This window comes from Mobula hypostoma, chromosome 16 (genome assembly GCF_963921235.1).
Source record: "Mobula hypostoma chromosome 16, sMobHyp1.1, whole genome shotgun sequence".
NCBI classification, from domain to species: Eukaryota; Metazoa; Chordata; class Chondrichthyes; order Myliobatiformes; family Myliobatidae; genus Mobula; species Mobula hypostoma.
Window position 1 is genome coordinate 44,941,918 of NC_086112.1, and position 22,683 is coordinate 44,964,600.

The following is a 22,683-nucleotide window of genomic DNA, read 5'->3' on the forward strand; positions in this document are numbered from 1 at the left end:
GAGGTATAGGGTAGATCAGTTAAGTGAGTGGGCCAAGGGTCTGGCACATGAGGTGTAATATTGATAAATATGAGCTCATCCTCTTTGGAAGGGAAAATAGAAGATCAGATTATTATTTAACTGACGAAAGATTACATCATGCTGTTGTGCAGAGGGACTTGGGAGTGCTTGTGCATGAATTGCAAAAAGTTGGTTTGCAGGTGCAACAGGCAACTGTGCAGGATACTGTTGTGTCCACTTCTGGAGTACTGCATGCATTTCTGTGCTCCTTACTTGAGGAAAGATGCACTAGCTTTGGGGGCTATGTAGAGGAGATTCACCAAGTTGATTCTGGAGATGAACAGATTAGCCAATGAGGAGAGATTGAATCACCTGGGACTATACTCACTGGAATTCAGAATGAAAGGGGATCTTATAGGAACAAAATGATGAAAGAGATAGTTAAGATAGAGGCAGAAAAGTTGTTTGTACTAGTAAGTGAGACAAAAACTGGGGGCCATTGCCTCAAGATTCAAGGGAATAGAGTTAGAATGGATATGAGGAGAAAATGCATTTCCCAGAGATTAGTGAATCTGTGGAATTCTCTGCCCAGGGAATCAGTGGACACTACCTCATTAAATAAATTTAAGACATAGATTTTTGCATAACAAGGGAATTAAATATTATGGGGGAAAGGCAGGAAGGTAGGTTCAAAGATCAAGCGCTTTTTTTTAAATGGAAGTATATGTATGTCACCGTATACAATCCTGAGATTCATTTTCTTGCAGGCATTCACAGTAAATACAAGAAACATAGTAGAATCAGTAAAAGATTGTACTCAACAGGGCAGACAAACAACCAATGTGCAAATACAAAAAGAAAGAGTAAAAAGAATAATAAATAAATAAATGAATATCAAGAACATGAGATGAGGAGTCCTTAAAAGTGAGTACATAGTTTGTGAACGCAAACACGAGGAAATCTGCAGATGCTGGAATTTCAGGCAACACACATCAAAGTTGCTGGTGAACGCAGCAGGCCAGGCAGCATCTCTAGGAAGAGGGTACAGTCGACGTTTCGGGCCGAGACCCTTCATCAGGACTAACTGAAGGAAGAGTTAGTAAGAGATTTGAAAGTGGGAGGGGGAGGGGGAAGATCCGAAATGATAGGAGAAGACAGGAGGGGGAGGGATGGAGCCAAGAGCTGGACAGGTGATTGGCAAAAGGGATATGAGAGGATCATGGGACGGGAGGCCTAGGGAGAAAGAAAGGGGGGGGGGAGGAGACTGTACCTCTTCCTAGAGATGCTGCCTGGCCTGCTGCATTCACCAGCAACTTTTATGTGTGTTACATAGTTTGTGAGAACTGTTCAGTGATGGGGCAAGTGAAGTTACCCTGTCTGGTTCAAGAGCCTGATGATTGAGGAGGTAATAACTGTTCCTGACCCTGGTGGTGTGGGTCCTGAGGCTTCCGTACCACCTTCCTGATGGCAGCAGTGAGAAGCGAGCATGCCCTGGGTTGTGCTTGGGGTTCCTGCTGATGGGCGTTGCTTTCCTGCGACAACACTTTGTGTAGATGTGCTCAGTGGTGGGGAGGGCTTTACTCGTGATGGACTGGGCCGGATCCACTACTTTTCTATTCAGGGACATTGGTGTTTCCATACCAGGCTGTGATGCGACCAATCAATATACTCTCCACCACACATCTAGGGAAGTTTGCTGAAGTTTTACCTGACGTGCTGAATCATCGCTAACTTCAAAGAAAGCAGAGGTGCTGCCGTGCCTTCTTCGTAATGGCACTTACACGCTGGACCCAGAAGCAATCCTCTGAAGTGATAACACTGACACTCTCCACCTCTGATCCCCCGATGAGGACTAGCTCATGGACCAATGGTTTCTTACTCCGGAAGTCAATAATCAGCTCCTTGGTCTTGCTGACATTGAGAGTGACGTTGGAGTTATACTTGGCCTCACAGTCAGAAATGTAAAGTGAGTAGAACGGGGGCTAAGCACACAGCCTTGTGGTGCACGAGTAGTAATGGAGATCATGGAGCAGATGTTGTGACCAATCCACTGGGTCTGCACATGAGGAAATAGAGGATCCAGTTACACAAGGAGGTATTGAGGCTAAAATCTTGAGGATTATTTATTAGTCTTGAGGAGGTCTTCCAATCTGCGCCTTGTAAGGCATGAAAATGCCCGACGCAGGCCTCTCATGGTCTGAGTCGACGTTCCCCTCCCCTGGAGGAGGTGACGGTACTGAATGCAGAGCGGTAGTCAACGAAGAGCGAGCTGAAGTTTGCATCTTCGCTTTCCAGGTGTTCCAAGTGCTTCGTACCCCGTAACTGGGTTGCCAAACCAGCAGAAATGGTCCGCTTAGTTGGAGTCTGGATTACTGGAACTAAGGAAGTTTTATTAAAGAAATAAGTAACACAGTACTCTAATCGTAAGGATATAAATGCAACAGGTTAGCAATGGTAAAACACACATGTACACAGAACTAGGATAATAGGAATCAATCAAGCTCTATCGCAGTCTAGGGGTAAAATGATCAGTCTCAAGTGACGCAGAGTTCAGTTCAGCTTAGTACAGTTCGCAGTAATCACTGTTGTGTCATTGGAGAGAGAGCGAATATGCAAATTTCCTGATTCAAAACAGACCTTTGATGTTCCTCGCAGTTAGCTTTCAGGCGAGCCCTTTTACTGTCTTCTGAGGTCACCGACTGTGACCCCTCCGTTCCGGATACGATCGTCCTTCCGCGGTGAACCCGGCACCCAGGCAAGGGCGGACACACACACCAGGTTCCCGCCGATCATACCTTCTCACCCTGTGCGTCTATGGTCGGTCATGCGACCAGACCTCCAAAACTCTCACCAACTTGTGGGGGCACACCGCATTTCCAGGGTCTCGTTATCTCGTGATCTCATGCTGTCTCTTGCCTTAGCGAACCTGTTCCTTTTATCCCCCTGCTGGGGTATCGCCTGTCCATCAAACTTCAAACAGTTCAGGTTCAAAGCAACCGATCTGACAATACTCGGAACTGTGTCTCTTTTCGTTAATCTCTCTTGTCTCTCATTAACATTTCCGAATGCTGCTCCATTGTCTCACTTATCTCTCTCATTAGCATCAATCTTCTGATAACTTGGTCTTTCGTCACACAAGGTTGACCTGTTGTGATAGAAACATAGAAAACCTGCAGCACAATACAGGCCCTTCAGCCCACAAAGCTGTGCCAAACATGTCCCTACCTTAGAGCTACCTAGGCTTTACCCATAGCCCTCTATTTTTCTAAGCTCCATGCAGCCATCCAGGAGTCTCTTAAAAGACCCTATCGTTTCCGCCTCCACCACTGCCGCCAGCAGCCCATTCCACACACTCACCACTCTCTGCGTTTAAAAAAAACTTACCCCTGACATCTCCTCTGTACCTACTTCCAAGCACCTTAAAACTATGCCCTCTCATGCTAGCCATTTCAGCCCTGGGGGAAAACCTCTTGACTATCCTCACAATCAATGCCTCTCATTATTTTGAACACCCCTATCAGGTCACCTCTCATCCTCCGTCGCTCCAAGGAGAAAAGGCCAAGTTCACTCTACCTATTCTCATAAGGCATGCTCCCCAATCTAGGCAACACATTGGCATCAGTACTGCCCTCTCATGTTCAAGCTGGATTGTGTTCGTCTGCAGGCTTGTTCTTGCCAGTAACTTTCATGAACTTAAGTACTTGGGCTATATATATTATTTTGTGTGACTGTATGTTTGCTGCTATCTTATATGTGCCTTGTGCTGTGTATGACTGTGGATACTGTGTTTTGCACCTTAACTGTTTCTTTTGGCTGTATCATAGGTATTCATGATCGAATGACAATTAAACTTAAGAACAATCTGTTTATTCTCTCTTCATACACCAAACCCACTATCCCAGCAATCAATCAGTCAGCTGAATCTTCATTGCATTCTCTCTTTTGTGAATATACCTTCCTTGTGTTATTCCAGATGCAGTGTCACAAGTGCTGAATATAATTTGAGTAAGGCATCCCTACTGTAGAATTGAAATTGTTCTGCAGCAAAGATCAGCATACTGTTTGCTTTCCTTGTTGTCGACTTGCCACACTGAATACGGTTTATATTTATCAAATAGAAAATCATCCAGTCGCATTTACCATTAATTTGTGGATGTGGGTGGCGGCCAAGTCTCCTACTGTGTGAAGATGGCACTGGCAAGACTTGGTGACGCTTTGCAGGCAGCAAAGCTACTAACAATTGTATGAAATATACTTTTTCGGGACTATGATCTCTGCAATCTGCAGCTTATAGTTTCCCACTGGGCGGTGTGCTTTTGATCCGTCCGCAGGATCTGGCGTTCTTGTGGTATTCTGAAATATTTGGCGAACTGGACTCTCGAGAATACAGATTTGGCCGCAGGCGGCCACTGATGGAGCAGACTTGGGGCTGGACTGAAGTGACAGGGCCTGGGCCCGAGAGCTGATAATGAACTGGTGCTTGGCCAATTTAAGCGCCGAGCCAGCTTAAAAAGATTCAGGAATCGAGGCCGGGTGGAGGATGAGCTGGTGTTCATCTCACTACTGCAGGAAGCTCTACTCACCTCAGTACTGAACTGACAGTGTAGATGTGGCCTGCAGCCATTGGTATCCTGCAGCGCTGTGAATTTACTTTCTGTGGTTCGTATTCTGTGGATTGTTTGCTTTTTTTTTAAATCCTTTGCGTGATTTGTTCTTTTTCACACATTGGATGTATGACTGTGCTGAGAAGTTTTTCATGAATTCTATTGCTTTCCTTTGTTTTGTGGCTGTCTGCAAGAAGATGAACCTCAAAGTTACATATGTAATACATATTCATAAGTGTACTTTGAACTTAGAAAAGACAGCTGCATACCCAGTTCAGAATATATCCTTTCAGATATCAGAAGTTTGTTTATATATAACATTAAGAGCAAATATTAGTCTGGGTAGTTTTTGAAGTTAAAACCTTAATTTCATCTTTTTAAATTTTTCACAGCCAAAAGCCAGTGAACAGCAAAAGCACTGAAGTTCAATGAAAAGATCTATGAACAAGATGTAGGGAGAGGGGTATACGTTTTACATCTCTAGCACTGCTCCCTCTAGGCTGTGCAGCCACGCAGGAACCGGAATATTCCCACGCACAGTTTTCAGGCCGGTAAAAACGTCTTGCTCAGAACAATGGTTGGCCCACACAGCTGGCAGCCTCCAGCCTGATGGCATGAATATCAATTTTTCCTACTGGTTTAAAAACTTCCCTCTCCCTCCCTTCTTCTATTCCTCACTCTGGCCTCTCACCTCTTCTCATCGGCCTCTCACCTCATCCTGTGTCCCCTCCTCCTTTCCTTTCCCCTCTGGTCCACTCTCATCTCCTACCAAATTCCTTCCTCTCCAGTCCCTTACCTTTCCCACCACCTGGCCCCACCTATCCCCTTCTAGCTGTTCTCCTTCCCCTCTCTCCCCACCCCAACATTTTTATTGTGCAGTCTCCCCCCTCCCTTTCTAGTTCTGCAGAAGAGTTTGGGCCCAAAATGTTGGCTATTTATTTCCATAGGTCTGAGTTCCTCCAGCATTTTGTGTGTGTTACTGCAGGTGCAGTAGCCTGACTTGCATTCAAGATTAAAGATTAGATGAGACTGTTTAATGTCATTTCCAGTACACAAGTGTAAAGATGAACAAAATAGTTGTTACTCTGGATCAGATGAGTAGGAGAGAAAAAAGGCAGAATAAGATGAAGAGCAGAATAAAATTACTTAAGATAGTTTATATACAACATACTTAAGCATATCACCCCTAATGGGCATAGGCTGCCAACAGCAGCTTGCCAAAGTCTGTGCTGAGCCAGTATTTTAAGTTAGTCCCAGGTGTAACCCATCTTCGAAGATCCTTCCTCTCCAAGGAAGGAGGAAGTTGGAGCTTCTGTTGGCATTTCTGTAACTCGGGGTTTTTAACGGGATGGGAGTGCTAGTCCCATGCCAACCCCCCTCCTTCCACAGCCGGGCTTGGGACCATCCAGGATACAAAGATTCATTGTATGTTTATAAACTGATGCTAGGCACAGGAGTGTCTGTACATAAGGTGACTGACAGGAAATGAGTAAGTTGTGGGGTGGGGCGGGGTGGGTTAGTGGGTGGAGGTGTTGATCGGTCTTACTGCCTGGGGAAAGTAACTGTTTTTGAGTCTTGCGGCCCTGGCATGGATGCTACACAGCCTGCTCCCTGATGGGAGTGGGACAACAGCCCATGAGCAGGGTGGGTAGAGTTTTTCATGATGCAACTAGCCCTTTCCCAGCACCTTTCTGTATCTACGTCTTTGATGGTGGTAGGCTGCTGCCACTGATGCATTGGGCAGTTTTGACTATCTATTGTAGAGCCTTCCTGTCTGCCCCAATGCAGTTTCCGTACCATGCAGTGATGCAGCATGCTAGGATCCTTTCTACTGCGCGTATGTGGAATGGTGCAAGAATAGACGTGCATAGTCCAGATCTCTTCAGCCTCTTCAGAAAGTAGAGGCATTGGTGAGCTTTCCTGATTCTGTGGAATGTGTTCTGGGACTCTTAGAGTTTGTGAGTGATGTGCAGTCCCAGTAGTTTGAAACTGCTCACAGTTTCCACTGCTGTGCCGCTGACATAAAGAGGGGTGTGAGTTCTCCTGAAGTCCACGACCATCTCCTTTGTCTTGTTGACATTGAGGAGGAGGCTGTTTGCCTGACAGCAGGCCTTGAGCTCTTCCACCTCCTCGCTGTAGACAGTCTCATCGTTGTTGGCGCTGAGCCCCACAGATGTGGTGTCATCGGCAAACTTGACAATGGGATTGCTCAGGTGTTTGGCCGTGCAGCTGTGTGTGAGCAGAGTGTACAGCAGTGGGCTCAGCACACAGCCCTGGGGCAGTGGGGGGCACCCGTGTTGAGGATGACGAGGAGGGAGGAGTTGTGCATCCTGACTCTCTGAGGTCTGTTGGTTAGCACCCGGCTGCACAGTCGTGTATTTAGACCGAAGAGTAGGAGGTTGTTCAAGGTCTTTGGGACAATGGTGCTGAATGCTGAATTGAAATCCAGAAATAGCATTCTGAGATAAGTGTCGTTGTTTTTGAGGTGTGTCAGGGCCAGATGCATGCTATGGTATCTGTCATATTGTGAGATTTGGGAGAGGTTTGTGTGTGGGTGGTGGAGGAAGAAAATTTCTTTTAATAAAAGATGTTGGGCATGGTTATATATGAACTGTACTAACTGACATGACTAGCAAACCTTAAAAAAAATCTTTTATATAGCATCACCAGTATTCCAGATAAAAACACTAATATCCATGTTAATTACTAATGTAACATAGGGTGATATTTTGTGAAGGTTTTATCTTTCTCTGTTTTCAACAGGCGTTCATTTACATTATGCATTCTCGCTTAAATGCTATGTTTAAGTATGGTGATAGGATCTAATTACTGTGCAGTCAGTGCTGTAAATCTGGTTCATTTCAAAATCTTTGCAAATGAATTGCTAAGCAGCTCTTGGCTCTGTGTCTAGATGCACAGTTTGGTATATTTAATATTCTAACCCAAGAGTGTGAAAATAAATTCACAGGTTGCAGAGAGACCTCTCACGGGTTAGATATGAAATTAAGTGGGATTCAGTCTAATTGGATTGATTGTTGATTGCTTAATAGGATGGAAGAACTGCTGAAGATCTTGCTAGAGCTGAACAACATGAACAGGTTGCCAACTTGCTTGCCAGGCTTAAAAAGGTAATGCACGTATACGAGTCCAGGATCTTGACAATGGGCATATGTTAACATACGGTTCGAGGACCACTTGGCGGCTTGTATTTCACTCTCCCACATGAACGGATTCCTGTGAAATGGTCAGGCAATTAAATTAAGATTCCAGTTTGGAAGCAGTGTGTCTTCCTGGCTTTTTATTGGAGGGGAGGAATATAATGTTCATAAGAGAAAACCTTCACATATGACCATCAGCAGAAATAGTGAAGTCCTGAGCTGAGCAGAATTGTAACTAGCTCCGTTTATAGTGCCAGCTCTGAGTACAAGTAGGTTACTTTAGCTATTCAGGCCTGTTTTATCATTCATTTAGATTACCTGTTACCTCAATTAAATTTACGCACCGCGGTGTCACATTCCTTACGCAAGAAAAGCCATTTAGCTACGACAGTCTAAGATAAGAGGATTAAATTTTGCTGAATGGTGATTCAGCTTCTCGTGTTCGTTAGCAATTTACTACCATAACCACATACAAGAGTGGAATCAAATTATCTGAAGTAATCACAACGTTGTCCCTAGCAGGCTTTCCAATTCTGCCCTTATTTAGCCAGAACAGGTTTCATTAATTAAGTACTAGTCTCACATGATTATTAATAACATTAACACTATTTACCATTGTATTAACTTTTTAATAATCTGACCAAAGTGTCAAAGCTAACCAACAGTATGGTACTTACTGAATGAAATTGCAGGATTACAGTTACAAGTGGTTTTGCAATTGAAGTGTTACATAACATGAATCATCTTGCCTCTCATTAGGCAATGTGCTGTAGACTACCTTAATTGCCATTAGCTGCCTACTGTGCATTCGCCAGATTAGTTTATCAGGTGATAAATGTTGCTGATCAAGTGACCACCAAGACAACCACACACAGATTTTATTTGGGACTGCACGGCTATTTACAAGGAGAGTTTTCCGACCGTTGATTGAAATTCAGAGGCTTGAGACTTCCATACCCAACTATCCTGCTGGTAAATGTACAGTCTGTAGAAACTAAAATTGAAGACCTCAAGAGCAAGATTGCTATACCAGAGAGACATCAGGGACTGCTTTGTACTTTGCTTCATGGAAACGTGGTTCACACCAGCCTTTTTGGATGTGGTGCTGCAGCTCAATGGCTTCACCATTCTCCTCAAAGACAGGACAACTCAGTCTCGTAAATGCAGTGGAGGGTGGAGTATGCCTGATGTTTAACTCATCGCAGTGCACAAACATGGTGGTAAGATCTCAGTCCTGCTCACCCAACCTGGAACATCTAGCAGTCAAATACTGGCCATTTTATTTGTCAAAGGAGTTTTCAGCCATCATCCTGGTAGTGGTGTACATCCCACCTCAGGCCGATGTCAAGCAGGCTCTGGAGGAGCTGAGCAGCATAATCAGCAGGCACGAAACTCCATACCCTGATGCCTACCCCATCACTGTGGGCGATTTCAACCAGGCCAGCTTGAAGAAGTCTCTGAACAACTAACAGCAGCATATCACTGTGCCATCCCATGCCCACACTTTGGAAGGTCCGATCAGCTGGCTGTACTTCTACTCCGGGCAGAGACTAAAGATGCAGCACCAGTGACAAGGACCAAGAAGGTACGGTCAGGGGAGGTGGAAGCGTGTTTACGGGACTACTTTGAGTCAGATGACTGGGCAGTATTCAGAGATTCATCTTCGAGTGTGAGTGAATACGCCACAGTTGTCACTGACTTCATCAAGACCTGTGTGGGTGAGTGTGTGCCTTAGAGAGCATACCAAATATACCCAAATCAAAAGCTGGGGATGAACCAGGAGATTCATAGTCTGCTGAGGGCTGGATCTGTGGCATTTAAGCCGGGCGGTCTAGAACTACACAAGAAGTCCAGGTACGACCTACAGAAGGCTATCAGGAGTGAAACATAACTGCGATTGAGGTTAGAAACAGAATTGGATGTACATCAGCTCTAGTGAGGTTCACAGACCAGTACTTCCTACAAAGTGAAACAAGGTGAACAGCTGTGACACTTCCCTCCCAGACGAGCTCAGCACTTTGTATACACGCTTTGAAAGGGAGAATAAAGTTACATCTTTCTGAATACTAGCAGTATCTGGTGATCACGAGGAAATCTGCAGATGCTGGAAATTCAAGTGACACACACAAAATGCTGGTGGAACGCAGCAGGCCAGGCAACATCTGTAGGAAGAAGTACAGTCGACATTTCGGGCCGAGACGTGGACTGTACTTCTTCCTATAGATGCTGCCTGGCCTGCTGCGTCCCCCCAGTATCCTGTGATCTCTGTCATGGAGGCCGATGTCGAAACATCTTTCCAGAGGGTGACGACCCCCCTCCCCCCCACAAGGAGTCTGGCCCTGATGGCATACGTGGTAGGGCACTGAAAATCTGTGCCAACTAATTGGTAGGAGTCTTCAATAACATCTTCAAAATCTCACTGCTGTAGTCAGAGATTCCCACCCGTTTCAAAAGGGTGACAATCATACCGCGTCCATGAAGAACTGTGTGAGTTACTTCAATAACCATCACCCAGTGACACTCACATACTGTAATCAAGTGCTTTGAGAGGTTGGTCATGGCTGGACTCAACTCCTGCCGAAGCAACGACCTGGACCCACTGCAAATTGTCTGTCATCACAATAGGTCTACAGCAGGTGCGATCTCACTGGCTCTCCACTTAGCCTTAGATCACCTGGACAATAGTAATATTTACGTCAAGCTGCTGTTTATTGACTACAGGTCAGCATTCAACGCAATCATAACCTCAGTACTAATCAACAAGCTCCAAAGCCTGGGCCTGTGTACCTCCCTCAGCAACTGGATCCTTGACTTCTCACTGGGAGGCCTCACCTCTGCAGATCAAAAATAGCATCTCCTCCTCGCTGACAATCAACACTGGCGCACCTCAAGGAAGCGTGCTTAGCCCACTGCTCTACTCTGTCTACACCCACGACCGTGTGGCACAAACACCATCTATAAATTTGCCGATGACAGAACTATTGGTGGCAGATGTTCAGATGGTGATGAGAAGGTGTGCAGTAGTAAGACAGATCATCTGGTAGGGTGATATCGCAGCAACAACCTTTGCAGTAAATGTCAGTAAGACCAAGGAATTGACTAGGTCTTCAGGAAGGGGGAATTGCCAGTGCTATTAAACCGGATTCTGAGTCCTTCATAAATCGTTCAATTACTTATTTTGTCTAAAATGTGAGATTGATGCTGTTTCTTTCTCCCTCTTTCTCACAGTGGAGTTTGTTCTGCTGTGAAGAAGCAATTAAAGTGGAAAGATTCAGCTGCAGTATCTGTAACCATAACCACTGTAACTAAAACAAATATGTGAAAGCCACAAAATAAAACTTTATTAGGATAGGATCACAATAGGATTTTTTATTAGAATTAAACTCAAATTTCAAGTATTTTAAAGGCACCTTTCCCAAGAAAGAGGGCAGTAGACACCACACCACTGAGCATCTGTCATTTTGTTAGCACCCTTCTTGAGGGTCATGCCAGCGCAGTGGCAAGCTGCATTTCAAACCATGAAGTGTTCTACTACTCTTATTTGTGCTGTATTGACGGCTGCAGGTGGAGTTTGATGCACTAGAGAATCGAAGAGCTTTTCAAATCGGCCTGTAGTACACAGTAAATCAGAATCATTCAGCTTTAGTGGTGAAGAGGATGGGATAAAGGTGGAGGAGTGAGTGAATGAGGGGGGAGACGGAGCCAGTAATAAACCGGTCTAACATACCAGTATGAAAATGGGCAACACTTGGTTTGTGTCAGAACTGTCCCCAGTAAGAAATTTGCGGAAGGGTGGCCATAATATTTTAAAATTGCTGGTGAAAGTGTGCTGAGAGGGTGGTTAAGTAAAGAGCTGGAAGCTCTGAAGTGAGAGACTGAAGGAAGATTAGGATTTGGATTGGGAGTTGATGGTTTGCCATGAGTGTTCAAGATTAACTATGAGCAACATGCATGTGTGACACATGTAGGCATGTGTATGCACACACATGGTAAGTCTGTGCAACTGAGCATGATCTTCTTGGGCCAGGCCTCACTCTGGTAGCTGGTGTGCAGCAGCCATCCTATATCAAAAGGGTTCTTGCACAGGCGTCTTCCTCTCAGAAACTGAGCAGGTCATCCCCGATCCCAAGGACAGGCAGGCGGGTCATCTCCGAACTGGAAGAACTACCAGAGTTAATGGTAATCACACAATAACTGCACACACTGACTGAATTATTAGTCACTCAAAAACAAAATAAAGATTTCAGGCTTCCTAGTCCATAATTACTGAGTTTCTTTCGAACTAAATAAGTAGTATGAAAATTCAAAAAGTTATTTTTAATTTTTTAGTGACTATTTTTTTTAAAAAAGCAATGTGTATCATACATTATATAAAATATTAGACTGAAAACTTTTAGGAAGCATCTTATTTTTCATTTTGTCCTCAGCACACAATGCAATTGAATCTTAACCATCTTAATTTGAATTCCAGAATATCAAAAGAATGTCCTTGCGTGAGTAATGTTTTTTATAGCTGTAGCACCTCTCAAAGCAATTCACCATCAAATGCCTTTGAACTGTTCCATAGTGCAGGCAATTATACCAGCAGTGTTGTCCCACAAATAGCTATGAGAAAAAATGGCTAATGAATCTGTTTTACGGTATGAAGGTTGGCCAAAGCACTGGCAATTCATTAAAGTGTGTGCTGTGGGATATTTTCATTTGTGTGTACAGATGCAACTTTGATTTAACATTCTCTGCAAACCACACTTAAAGTAAAACATTAAACAGTTTTCTTTTTGGAGCTGCTAATTCACATCTTTTGTGAGAACCTCTTACAGCAAAATGTTACTGACTGGAAAATTCTCAGGCTTTTGCGATCTGCCCGTGTGTGATCAGAAGAGAGATTTCACTCCCTCTACTGGTGACATTTATATTGCTGGCTGGTGTGCGCTTGCATCAGGGAAGACCACTGTTTTATATACACGCAATCACGCTCTTGAAAGGATTAGTATTTCAGAAAGTGTTTAGCTTATTGAGGTCTATATCTATATTTTGGAATTACTGCATTCACTCATTTTGATGTTCTCACCGCCTCATTTTTGCTATTTCAATAATGATGTTGACTTAAGTGAAGCATGCAAGACTCTAAAATGAACAGTTTAACCAGTCACTAAAAATAGCACCTTCACTGTAGTCTCTGATCTCCCCTCCACTCCTGTGAAGGTTATCAATCAATGGATTTCTTCTAATTGTGTTCTTTGCCTCACTTCAGGATACCCACAGAGGGATTTTCATTCAACAGCTCAGGCCTTCTCAGAATTCCCAAGTCCGAATAAAGCTCAAGCTATTTGGGCATTCAGGTTCAGGAAAAACAGCACTTGTGGAATCTCTGAAGTGTGGACTCCTACGAAGTTTCTTCAGGAGACGCAGACCAAGGCTATCATCGACCAACTCAACTCGGTATCCCCCTTCCCCATCATCATCAAAACCAACAGGTATCATAAATCTAAACCCAAAATCTGAAAGTCTGCTATGATAGAAGTGATTCTTCTTAGAGTAAAAGCACAATCTGCCTTATTTCTGCATTCTCATTCTGAAATAACCATCAGTTAAAACAGCTATTTTGCAAATCATTATGTGATTGGTCAAATTTGAATATTGTCTTACTTCACATTTTAAAATTGCACCAATAATCTAGGCAAGGTTGCCGTCAGATGATGGTGTTCTTGATTTTGACCAAGGATTAAAACTTCAGCTTTCCAAATAGATTTATCCATTCAGTTAGCTTGTGATGTTCTCGGTCCTCTCCATTTGTATGCGTGGTTTTATCCATATTGTGCATTCTATTCAATATCACGGAAACAAGAGGAGCAGATACAGTCTAAGCAGAACTCCGTTCAATATTCAATGATGTACCTTAAACGCTAATGAAATGCTACACTGTAAGACTTTGTCAAGATCAGCCGAACTACCTTAATGTATCTGCCATTTGTGGACATTTTATGTGAATGTTGGAGGAAAAAAAAATAGGATTCAAGTCTGGCTGTCTGTGGATAATGTTTGCTTATAAATGTGCAGAAGTACTGTTGCATTCACAGTATGACACAGTGGGAAGTGTATCAGTTTCTGCATTGGCTGAGATAGCTGTGTGGTAGTCACAGCTCGGTATCAGTTATTAATTGTCTTGAAAAATGGGATAAAAATAGTTAACACAAATTAAATTCAGTAATCAGAATAGTGCCTTGAAGTTGTGCTTTGAGCATTTTTTTAGTACAGCTGGTATTCTGTGGAGTTTCACAAAAATAAGTGAGAGAAAGTTATAGGAGGATTTTTTAAAAACTAGAAGTATGTTTGCCTTTCAGCCGTAAGCTCTTTTGAAGTGATTTTTTAATTGCACCTTGATGCTTACTTCTACTGACATAAGAATTCCGAAAGGAATGTCCTTGTGCTGGCTGATAAAGTAGTTGTTTGTGTATTTATGTGTAGTTACATACACTCCTATTTTAAGAGAAACAGGAGAGCAGTTGGGATGGGAATTTCGCTTACTGGTTACAATCTCAAATAGAATTGAGTTTATTATCACTGTCTTATCATGTGAAATTTGTGGTTTTGTGATAACAGTACAGTGTCAAGACAGAAAGTTACCTTAAATTTTTAAAAAGATGAATATTGCCAGGAAAAAAAGTAAGTGGTAGTGTTCCTGGACCATTCAGAAATCTGTTGGCAGAAGGAGAAAGAGCCATTTTTGAACTGTTTCTGATACTGGGCTAAAAGATTAGTCTTTTACATCTGTGTTTTTATTTTGTCTTTTTTTTCTGATTTTAGAAGAAAATTCCCCGCCATTTGGGGTATGGTTCCATGGGCACTGGGTTCCTCACCCCAAGCGGTCACTTTCTGCATACAATGCTTCTTGGTCAGTGTTTGTAACTGTTTAGTTTCCAGCAGGCTTCACGAGCAGGATCCGAACCTGTCCAGTTGCAATCACAAATGATGTATACTTTCAACGAGTTCCTGGAAAGGAAAAAAAGCGTTGACTCAGTTTGTCTCCTCGTAACCTCGAATCCATGTGTTATACTATAGCACCACCTTCGTTGGTTTAGATCAAACTAACATGGCATGAAACATGAAACTAGGATTTTTTTTCTGGTCCAAGAGATGCACGTGCTCTCGATGCCATCAGGAGTGAGGGGGAAATCTTAGCAGAAACTACAAAGCCTCTTTAGCAACTGTATTTCATTTAATTTTCAGAAATCAGGGCGAGGAGGAAGAACTAATTGATGCAAATGCTCAGTACAGGTGGTTTATCTGCTGATAGACAACAGCAAGTAAAGCTGGCCAGGCAATTTTTCTTTAATATACTGTTTAACTGCAAATGTGGCACACTGGTATCCATGAGTCAGGTTCTCACTGTTATGGTTGTGCAGACTGACTCTCTCATCCCAACTAAAGATTTGTAAATCCATCAATAAAGACAATAAGATAAAGAATCAGCAAACCACCAGTCTACAGTGCGTCGCTAAATGTAGTCAATCAAAAAAACAAATTATGATTACATTTTTGAGTTAGTTTGTTTTGCAGGAAGATTTCTCACAATATCTCATTCTCAAGTTAATTTTACAGTGTTTCTCAAGTGCATTCTTGACTTCCTTAAGTATGCTGTTTTTGAGTTGCATTTACAGTGACACCATTTTAATTTGGATTCTGCGATCTAACTTCTGATCTTGCTGCCAATTCATTCTTCCTTCTCCTGGCAGTAAATTCACAGAAACAGCTTTAAAAGTTTGTCACTGGCATAACACTATCAAATCTATCATTGGAAATGCCAGAAATCATCTTGTGTTGCAAATATAATTTTTGGAACTGTGGAGTTTGCCGTCTTTGCTGTGGCCAGATCAGCCCTGCAAACTGTCACAGTCTATGCCTGCTTTCTCATGTCAGAGACTCTTACGTAAGATGGTATAAATAGATGAGATTTATCTAAGTGAGGTGCACCTCATCCTGTCCTTTGCCATCGTTTGTTGATATCCTGATCTTGCGAACATACTCTTGCACCCGTCCTGTGTGCTTAAATTTAAAATTCTTGCCCTTAATCATAAGTCACACACTTCCTTTTCTGTGCACTACCTTTAAGATCTTCCTCCAACTAATCCTCCCTCCCACCCTGAACAGTCATTTGATTCCAACTTGTTCATCCTACCTTCTCTCTCCCACACACCATGACTATACCAGCTGCAGTGGTCCCACGGACTAAAACTGTGAAAACCTCTACCTCCATCTCTAATTTTAGTATTTAAAATGGCTGGAAGGTCGGGGTTAATGGCATGTGTGGAGGGTTATGTCGGAGGGAAGGGTGAGATTGATCTTAGTGCAGGTTAAATTGTGGCATGACGTTATGATCATTACTGTGCAGCTGACCAGGTAACTACAGTCAAGTTATTTTACACTATTGTGACTAAGTTCAAGGAAGCTTGCAGACCAAACTGATAGTGTCATTCAGCACATCGAATGTAATCTCAGGTATATTTTTCTCTATCAGTAGTCAAACTATTTGTCTCCTCAAAGAGTCAGCCCTCACAACTTAAATTTGGGTGTTGCGGTTCTCTATCCTGAGAAGTTTTTCAGGCCATCCTTGTGAATTACTTTGTCCCAGCAAAGGTATTTTGAACTTTCAGAGGTGTCTCTCATTATCGATATGTAATCCAGTGGAATCATTGTCAGGTTCAACATATTGAAGTAAATCATGGCATTGTGCCTATTGAAATTGTATTCAATCATCTGCTGTTGCCTTTGATATTAAGAGTATAAAAATCTGTTGTACATTGAGTTCGGGAGACCTGACTGAATGGCGCCTTGTAGGTACAATAACCTGCTGAAAAGTAAAACAGGATGAATGAATAACATGAATTTTTTTAAAAATCAGAATGTGGAAAGAACTGAAAGATATTCACAGAAGCAATTTCTTTGATATGTATTGCCCTAGGCAGAAATTCAAGATGATTGCCTGAGATTCTGTAGATTAGGTCTGAAATTAAAACTGGAAAAGCTGACAGGATAGTATCTGGCCCACAACAGGCACTAAAACAAAGTATTAGGATAGCTCCGACTGCCCATTGAGGACTCTGTTCTCTTCTGAGCCAAGTATGACTAGGGACTCGTCCCCACTTTATTAACTTCATAATATGTTGAAAGTTTACACCTTTTATTAGATACTGATTTTGAGAATACTTGCCAGTTAAATTGATAAGCCACATTATTTGATTGAACTGTCTCTTTTAAGTTTCAGTGAGTATTTCCAATCTATACCCTGGCTGTGAAAATGTCAGTGTAAGGAGCAGGAGTATGATGTTTGAACCCAGCCTAACCAAAGGTGTGCTCCAAGCTTTTGTTTCACCCACGCACAATCTTCACTATGCAACCGATGACCAGAGCACTAAAGCAATTGACATACAACATGCTAATATTAATGGTAAGAAGTGTCTGCGGTGAAAACTTTCAACTGCAGAGCTTTTAGCTGGCTGCTTGCTTACAATGTTGTGTTTATTAAACATAAAATTGCCTTTCTAATATAGTTATTTGACAATGATATTGGAGGGCTGGCAAACTCTTCTTGGTAGGAGTCGGGTTCCATCAACTGTGTCAACTTAAGAAATAATACTTAGTTCATTTTTATTTTCTGTATTTGGCTGCCATTTGAGCTTCTCTGGCACTTTCATAGCAGTGTAACAATTCTTGCTTAAATTTTTGTGACTAATTTTTAAGTAGAGTATATGCAACTGTTAACTTTAGATGTTTGTAAAATGTGATTGAAGTATTCACCCCTCTTTTTTAGGTGTTGGTGATTTTAATGTCTGGGAGTTCTCCGGCAATCCAGCCTACTACTGCTGTTATGATTATTTTGCAACAAACGATCCGACTGCTATCCACTTGGTGCTTTTTAGTCTCGAGGAGCCATATGAAATGCAGTTGAATCAGGTGACGTTTTGGCTCAATTTCCTCAAAGCTCTTATTCCAGTGGAAGAGCCTATAGGTAAGATATAAACCATGTGCTATTTAGAGATACGGCACATCTGCCAATCAGGATTATTATTTGAATTTGAGAAGTGTGCGGGCACAATGACTGATCCTCAGCTGGCAGCGCTTCAGCCTGTGAGTGGGAATCCTAATCTTCTGATCCAAGGGAATCTGCTGGCTTTTAAGAGGAAGATCTAGACTTTCCTTTTTCCTCTGACTTCTGATAAAAGCTTAAGTAGCTTCTTTTCTTCTCCCTGTGTAACACTTAATATGCAGAGGGAAATTTAATCATTGGAGATATTGAAAAGATTTAAAATATTTATCAAAATGCTGGGGAGTGCAGATAAGAGATATTGGGGTGGAAAGATGTACAGAAAAGCCACCAAAGATAATGGTGAAGTTGTATGAATGTGGAAAGTGTGCCACTGAATCCAAAGGTTTAAAAATGTTGTGGGCCTAGTCCTATGATAAACTCTCTTAGTCTGTCAGCAATATAATGGGAACTGTTATGGGTTGGAGATGGAGAAAACTACAGGCTTTCAGAAGATCTCTATCAGACTTCTGCATTCAGGACTTCTATGAATCTGTGTTATACAGTGACATTAGATAAGAAGCCAAAAGAAACAGTAACATGCTACAGAATTAAACAGTGATCAATGCATAAATCTTGATTCCACTTCAACCACATTAATTATCTTAAATCAATTATTAAACTCAAATTTAGAATGAAGATAAAACAGGCAATGCCTCAATTTTAATGTTAAGCAATTTGTCAGGTAATGAGCGTCGCTTGTAAACAAAATTTAAAATTGCCATTTGTGAAGTACTGTGCTTTAAATAAAGCAGAGATATCTGCTGGACCAGAATTTGCTACCAGCAGTGAGCCATTCCCCATCCATAGACTACTTGGCTCATTGAATCTATTCTCCCATCCCCTCATGGCTGGCTTATTATCCCTCTCAACCCCATTCTCCTGCCTTCTCCCCGTAACCTTTGACACCCTGACTAACCAAGAACCTATCAAACTCTGCATTAAATATACTCAAATACTTGGCCTGCACAGCCATCCATGGCAATGACTCCCACAAATTCACCTCTTTCCGGCTAATTAAATTTCTTCTCTGTTCTAAATGGATGTCCTTCTTTTCTGAGATTGTGCCTCTGGTCCGAGACTCGCCCACTATAGGAAACTTCATCTCCACGTCCACTCTGTCTAGGCCTTTAAATATTTGATAAGTTTCAATGAGATTTCCCCTCCCCCCACCTTTTTATTCCTCTAAACTCCACCAAGTACAGGCCCAGGGCCAATTCCCAGCATCAGTCCTGTGAATCTCCTCTGGACCCTCTCAAATTCCAACACACCTTTTCTTAGATAAGGGACCCAAAACTGCTCATAATAGTCCTCATGCAGTCTGACAGTTGCCTTATAAAGCCTCAGCATCACATCCTTGCTCTTATATTCTAGTCCTCTTGAAATGAATGCTAACTTTGCTGTCCTTACTATCGACTTAACCTACAAATTAATCCCTGCACAAGCTACTCCCAAGTGCCTTTACACTTCTGATTTTTGAATTTTCTCCCCTTTTTGAAAGTAGTCTACAGCTTTATTCCTTCTACTAAAGTGCTTGACCATACACTTCCGACACTACATTCCATTTGCCACCATTTTGCCCATTGTCCCAATCTGCCCAAGTTTCTGCAAACTCCCTGCTTCCTCAACACTACCTGGCCCTCCACCTAGCTTTGTATCATCTGCAGACTTGGCCACAATGACATCAATTCCATCATCCAAAGCATTGACATATAACAAGAAAAGAAGTTGTCCCAGCACCAACCCCTGCAGAATACCTCTTGTCACTGGCAGCCAACCAGAATAAACCCACTTTATTCCAACTCCTTGTCTCCTGCTAATCAGCCAATCTTCTATCCATGTTAGTATCTTTCCTGTCATAGTATGGGCTATTATCTTGTTAAGCAGCCTTGTGTGTGGTACCTTCTTAAAGGCCTTCTGAAAATCCAAATAAACAACATCCACCGATTCTCCTTTGTATATCCTGCCCATTATTTCCGCAAAGAATTCCAACAGATTTTTCAGGCAAGATTTCCCCTTAAGGGAACCATGCTGACTTTGGACTATTTTATCATGCGCCTCCAAGTACCCCGAGATCTCATCCTTAACAATGGATTTCAACATCTCCCAACCACTGAAGTCAGGCTAACTGGCCTATAATTTCCTTTCTTTGGCTCCATCTCATTTATAGTTTTCCAGTCCTCCAGAACTATTCCAGAACCTAGTGATTCTTGAAAGATTATTACTAATGCCTGCACAATCTCTTCAGCTACCTCTTTCAGAAACCTGGGGTATAGTCTGTCTGGTCCAGGTAACTTATCTACCTTCAGACATTTCAGCTTCTCCTTGGTAATAGGAACTACACTCACTTCCACCCCCTGACACTGTTGAATTTCTGGCATTTTGCTATCATCGTCCACAGTAAAGACTGACGCAAGATACTTACTAACCTCCTCTGCCATTTCTATGTCCTCCATGTCTACCTCTCCAGTGTCATTTTCCAGTGGTCCAATATCCACTCTCATCTCTCTTTTACTCTTTATATATCAGAAAAATCTTTTGGTATCCTCTTTGATATTTTTGGCTAACTTACCTTCATGTTTCATTTTGTTTTCTCCTTATGGTTTTTTTAATTGTCCCCTGGTTTTTAAAAGCTTCCCAATTCTCACAACTTCCCATTAATGTTTGCTATATTACAAAAGGCCGAAACACCCAGTGATGTTGAGGTACACAACTGAAGATGTGTCGTAATGGTAGTAACATCATCTAGTGGTCATCTTTAAGAACTACTTCCACTCAGGTCAAGAGCAGTGCAGAAACTTTAGGGATTGTAACATCCTGTCCTATTAATCAAGCAATGGTGCTGGAAAGTTTGTGAACCCTGTAGAATTTTTTATATTTCTGCATAAGTATGAGCTAAAATGTGATCAAACCTTCATGTAAATCCTAAAACTAGATAAAGAGAACCCAATTAAATAAATAACATAAAAAAACTTTATACAGTTATTGAGAAAAATGATCCAATATTACATGTATTTGTTGGAAAAAGTATGCGAACCTCTGGAGTAATGCCTTCTACAAAAGCTATTTGGAGTCAGATGTTCCAATCAATGAGATGGGATTGGAGGTGTGGGTTGGAGAGGTGCCTTGCTCTATTATATCAAAGTCCTGTTACTGACAGAGTCTGCTCCTCTCAAAAAAGTTCTGTTTATGTGCACCCTGCCTCGATCTAAACAACTTTTAAAGGACCTTATAAGAAGAATTGTAGAGATGCATGAAGCTAGAAAAGGCTACAAAAGCATTTCTAAAGACCTGGGTGTTCATCAGTCCACAGTAAGAGAAATTGTCGACAAATGGAGGAAACTCAGTACTACTCTCCCTAGGAGCGGGCATCTGCAAAGATGCCACCGAGGGCACAACGTGCAATGCTGAAGGAGGCAAAAAAGGAGCCAAGGGTGACAGCAAAAGTCCTGCAGAAATCTGAAGAACCTGCTAAAGTCATTGTTCATTTGTCTACTATGAGAAAAGCACTGAACAGGAATGGTGTTCATGGAAGGACACCACAGAGGAAACCATTGCTGCACGTCTCAAGTTTGCAAAAGGCAGATATTGAACCCTTTGGCATAAATACACATTGCTGTGTTTGGAGGGGAAAAGGGCGCTGCACACCAACACCAAAACCTCATCCTATCTGTGAAGCATGGTGAAAGGGCCTGGACAACTTGCAATCATTGAGGGAACAATGAATTCAAAATTGTATCGAGACATTTTACAGGAGAATGTCTGGGTAGCGGTCTGTCACTTGAACCTGATAATACAACAAGACACTGATCCGAAAGACAAGAGTAAATCAACAACAGAATGGCTTAAAAAGAAAAAAAAAATTGTGTTTTGGAATGGCCGCGTCAAAGTCCTGACCTTAATCCTATAGAAATGTTGTGGAAGGACCTGAAGCAAGCAGTTCCTGCAAGGAAGCCCACCAACATCCCAGAGTTGAAGCAGTTTTGTAAGGGAGAATGGCCTAAAATTCCTCCAAACCAATGTGCAGGACTGATCAACGGTTTCCGGAAACTTTTGGTTGAAGTTTTTGCTATACAAGGGGTCACACCAGTTACTGAAAGCAAAGGTTGACATTCTTTTTCCAACAAATACATATAATATTGGATCATTTTTCCTCAATAAATAAATGAACAAGTATAATTTTTCGTGTTATTTATTCTCTTTGTCTAGTTTTAGGACATGCATGAAGATCTGATCACATTTTACGTCATATTTAAGTAAAAATAAAGAAAATTCGACAGGGTTCACAAACTTTCTAGCACCACCGTACGCCATCTTCTCTGCGTTTATGCTGTCATTGACTTCCCTTGTCACCCACAGTTACTACATCCTCCCTTTAGAATCCTCCTTCATCTTTGGGATGTACAGTACTGTGCAAAATTCTTAGGCATCCTAGATTTTTTTAATATACAATTTCAGATGGTATGGCCTCCACAGAGCCCTAATCTCAACATCACTGAGACTGTCTGGGATTACCAGGGAGAGAGAGAAGCAAGCGATACAGCCAAAGTCTGCAGAAGAGCTCTGGCAAGTTCTGCAAGATACCATCCAATTTTCTTATAAAACTGCATGACAGTGTATCTAAGATAATTGATGCAATTTTAAAGGCAAAAAGGGAGGTCACACTAAATATTGATTTGATTTAGATTTTTTACTGTTTACTGCTTTTTATAGTGAAATTTTTGATATTTAGAAACTTTTCATTTCATTATTTTTGAAAGCATCTTCACTTTCCAGAATTGTTTCTTACATGTGCCTAAGACTTTTGCACAGTACTGTATCTATCCTGTGCCTTTTG

General features: G+C 42.0%; 1 protein-coding gene across 3 annotated transcripts in view; it reads left to right on the forward strand.

Moving 5' to 3' along the window:
- dapk1 (death-associated protein kinase 1) overlaps positions 1 to 22,683 on the forward strand; it is a 193,773-nt gene that overhangs the window by 140,466 nt on the left and 30,624 nt on the right. For all 3 annotated transcript variants that reach the window (XM_063068839.1, XM_063068840.1, XM_063068841.1), the window contains exons 19-22: positions 7,655 to 7,732; positions 13,017 to 13,239; positions 17,022 to 17,210; positions 17,574 to 17,771. In XM_063068839.1, the coding sequence (XP_062924909.1) occupies positions 7,655 to 7,732; positions 13,017 to 13,239; positions 17,022 to 17,210; positions 17,574 to 17,771 (688 nt within the window). The remainder of the gene's footprint in view (positions 1 to 7,654; positions 7,733 to 13,016; positions 13,240 to 17,021; positions 17,211 to 17,573; positions 17,772 to 22,683) is intronic.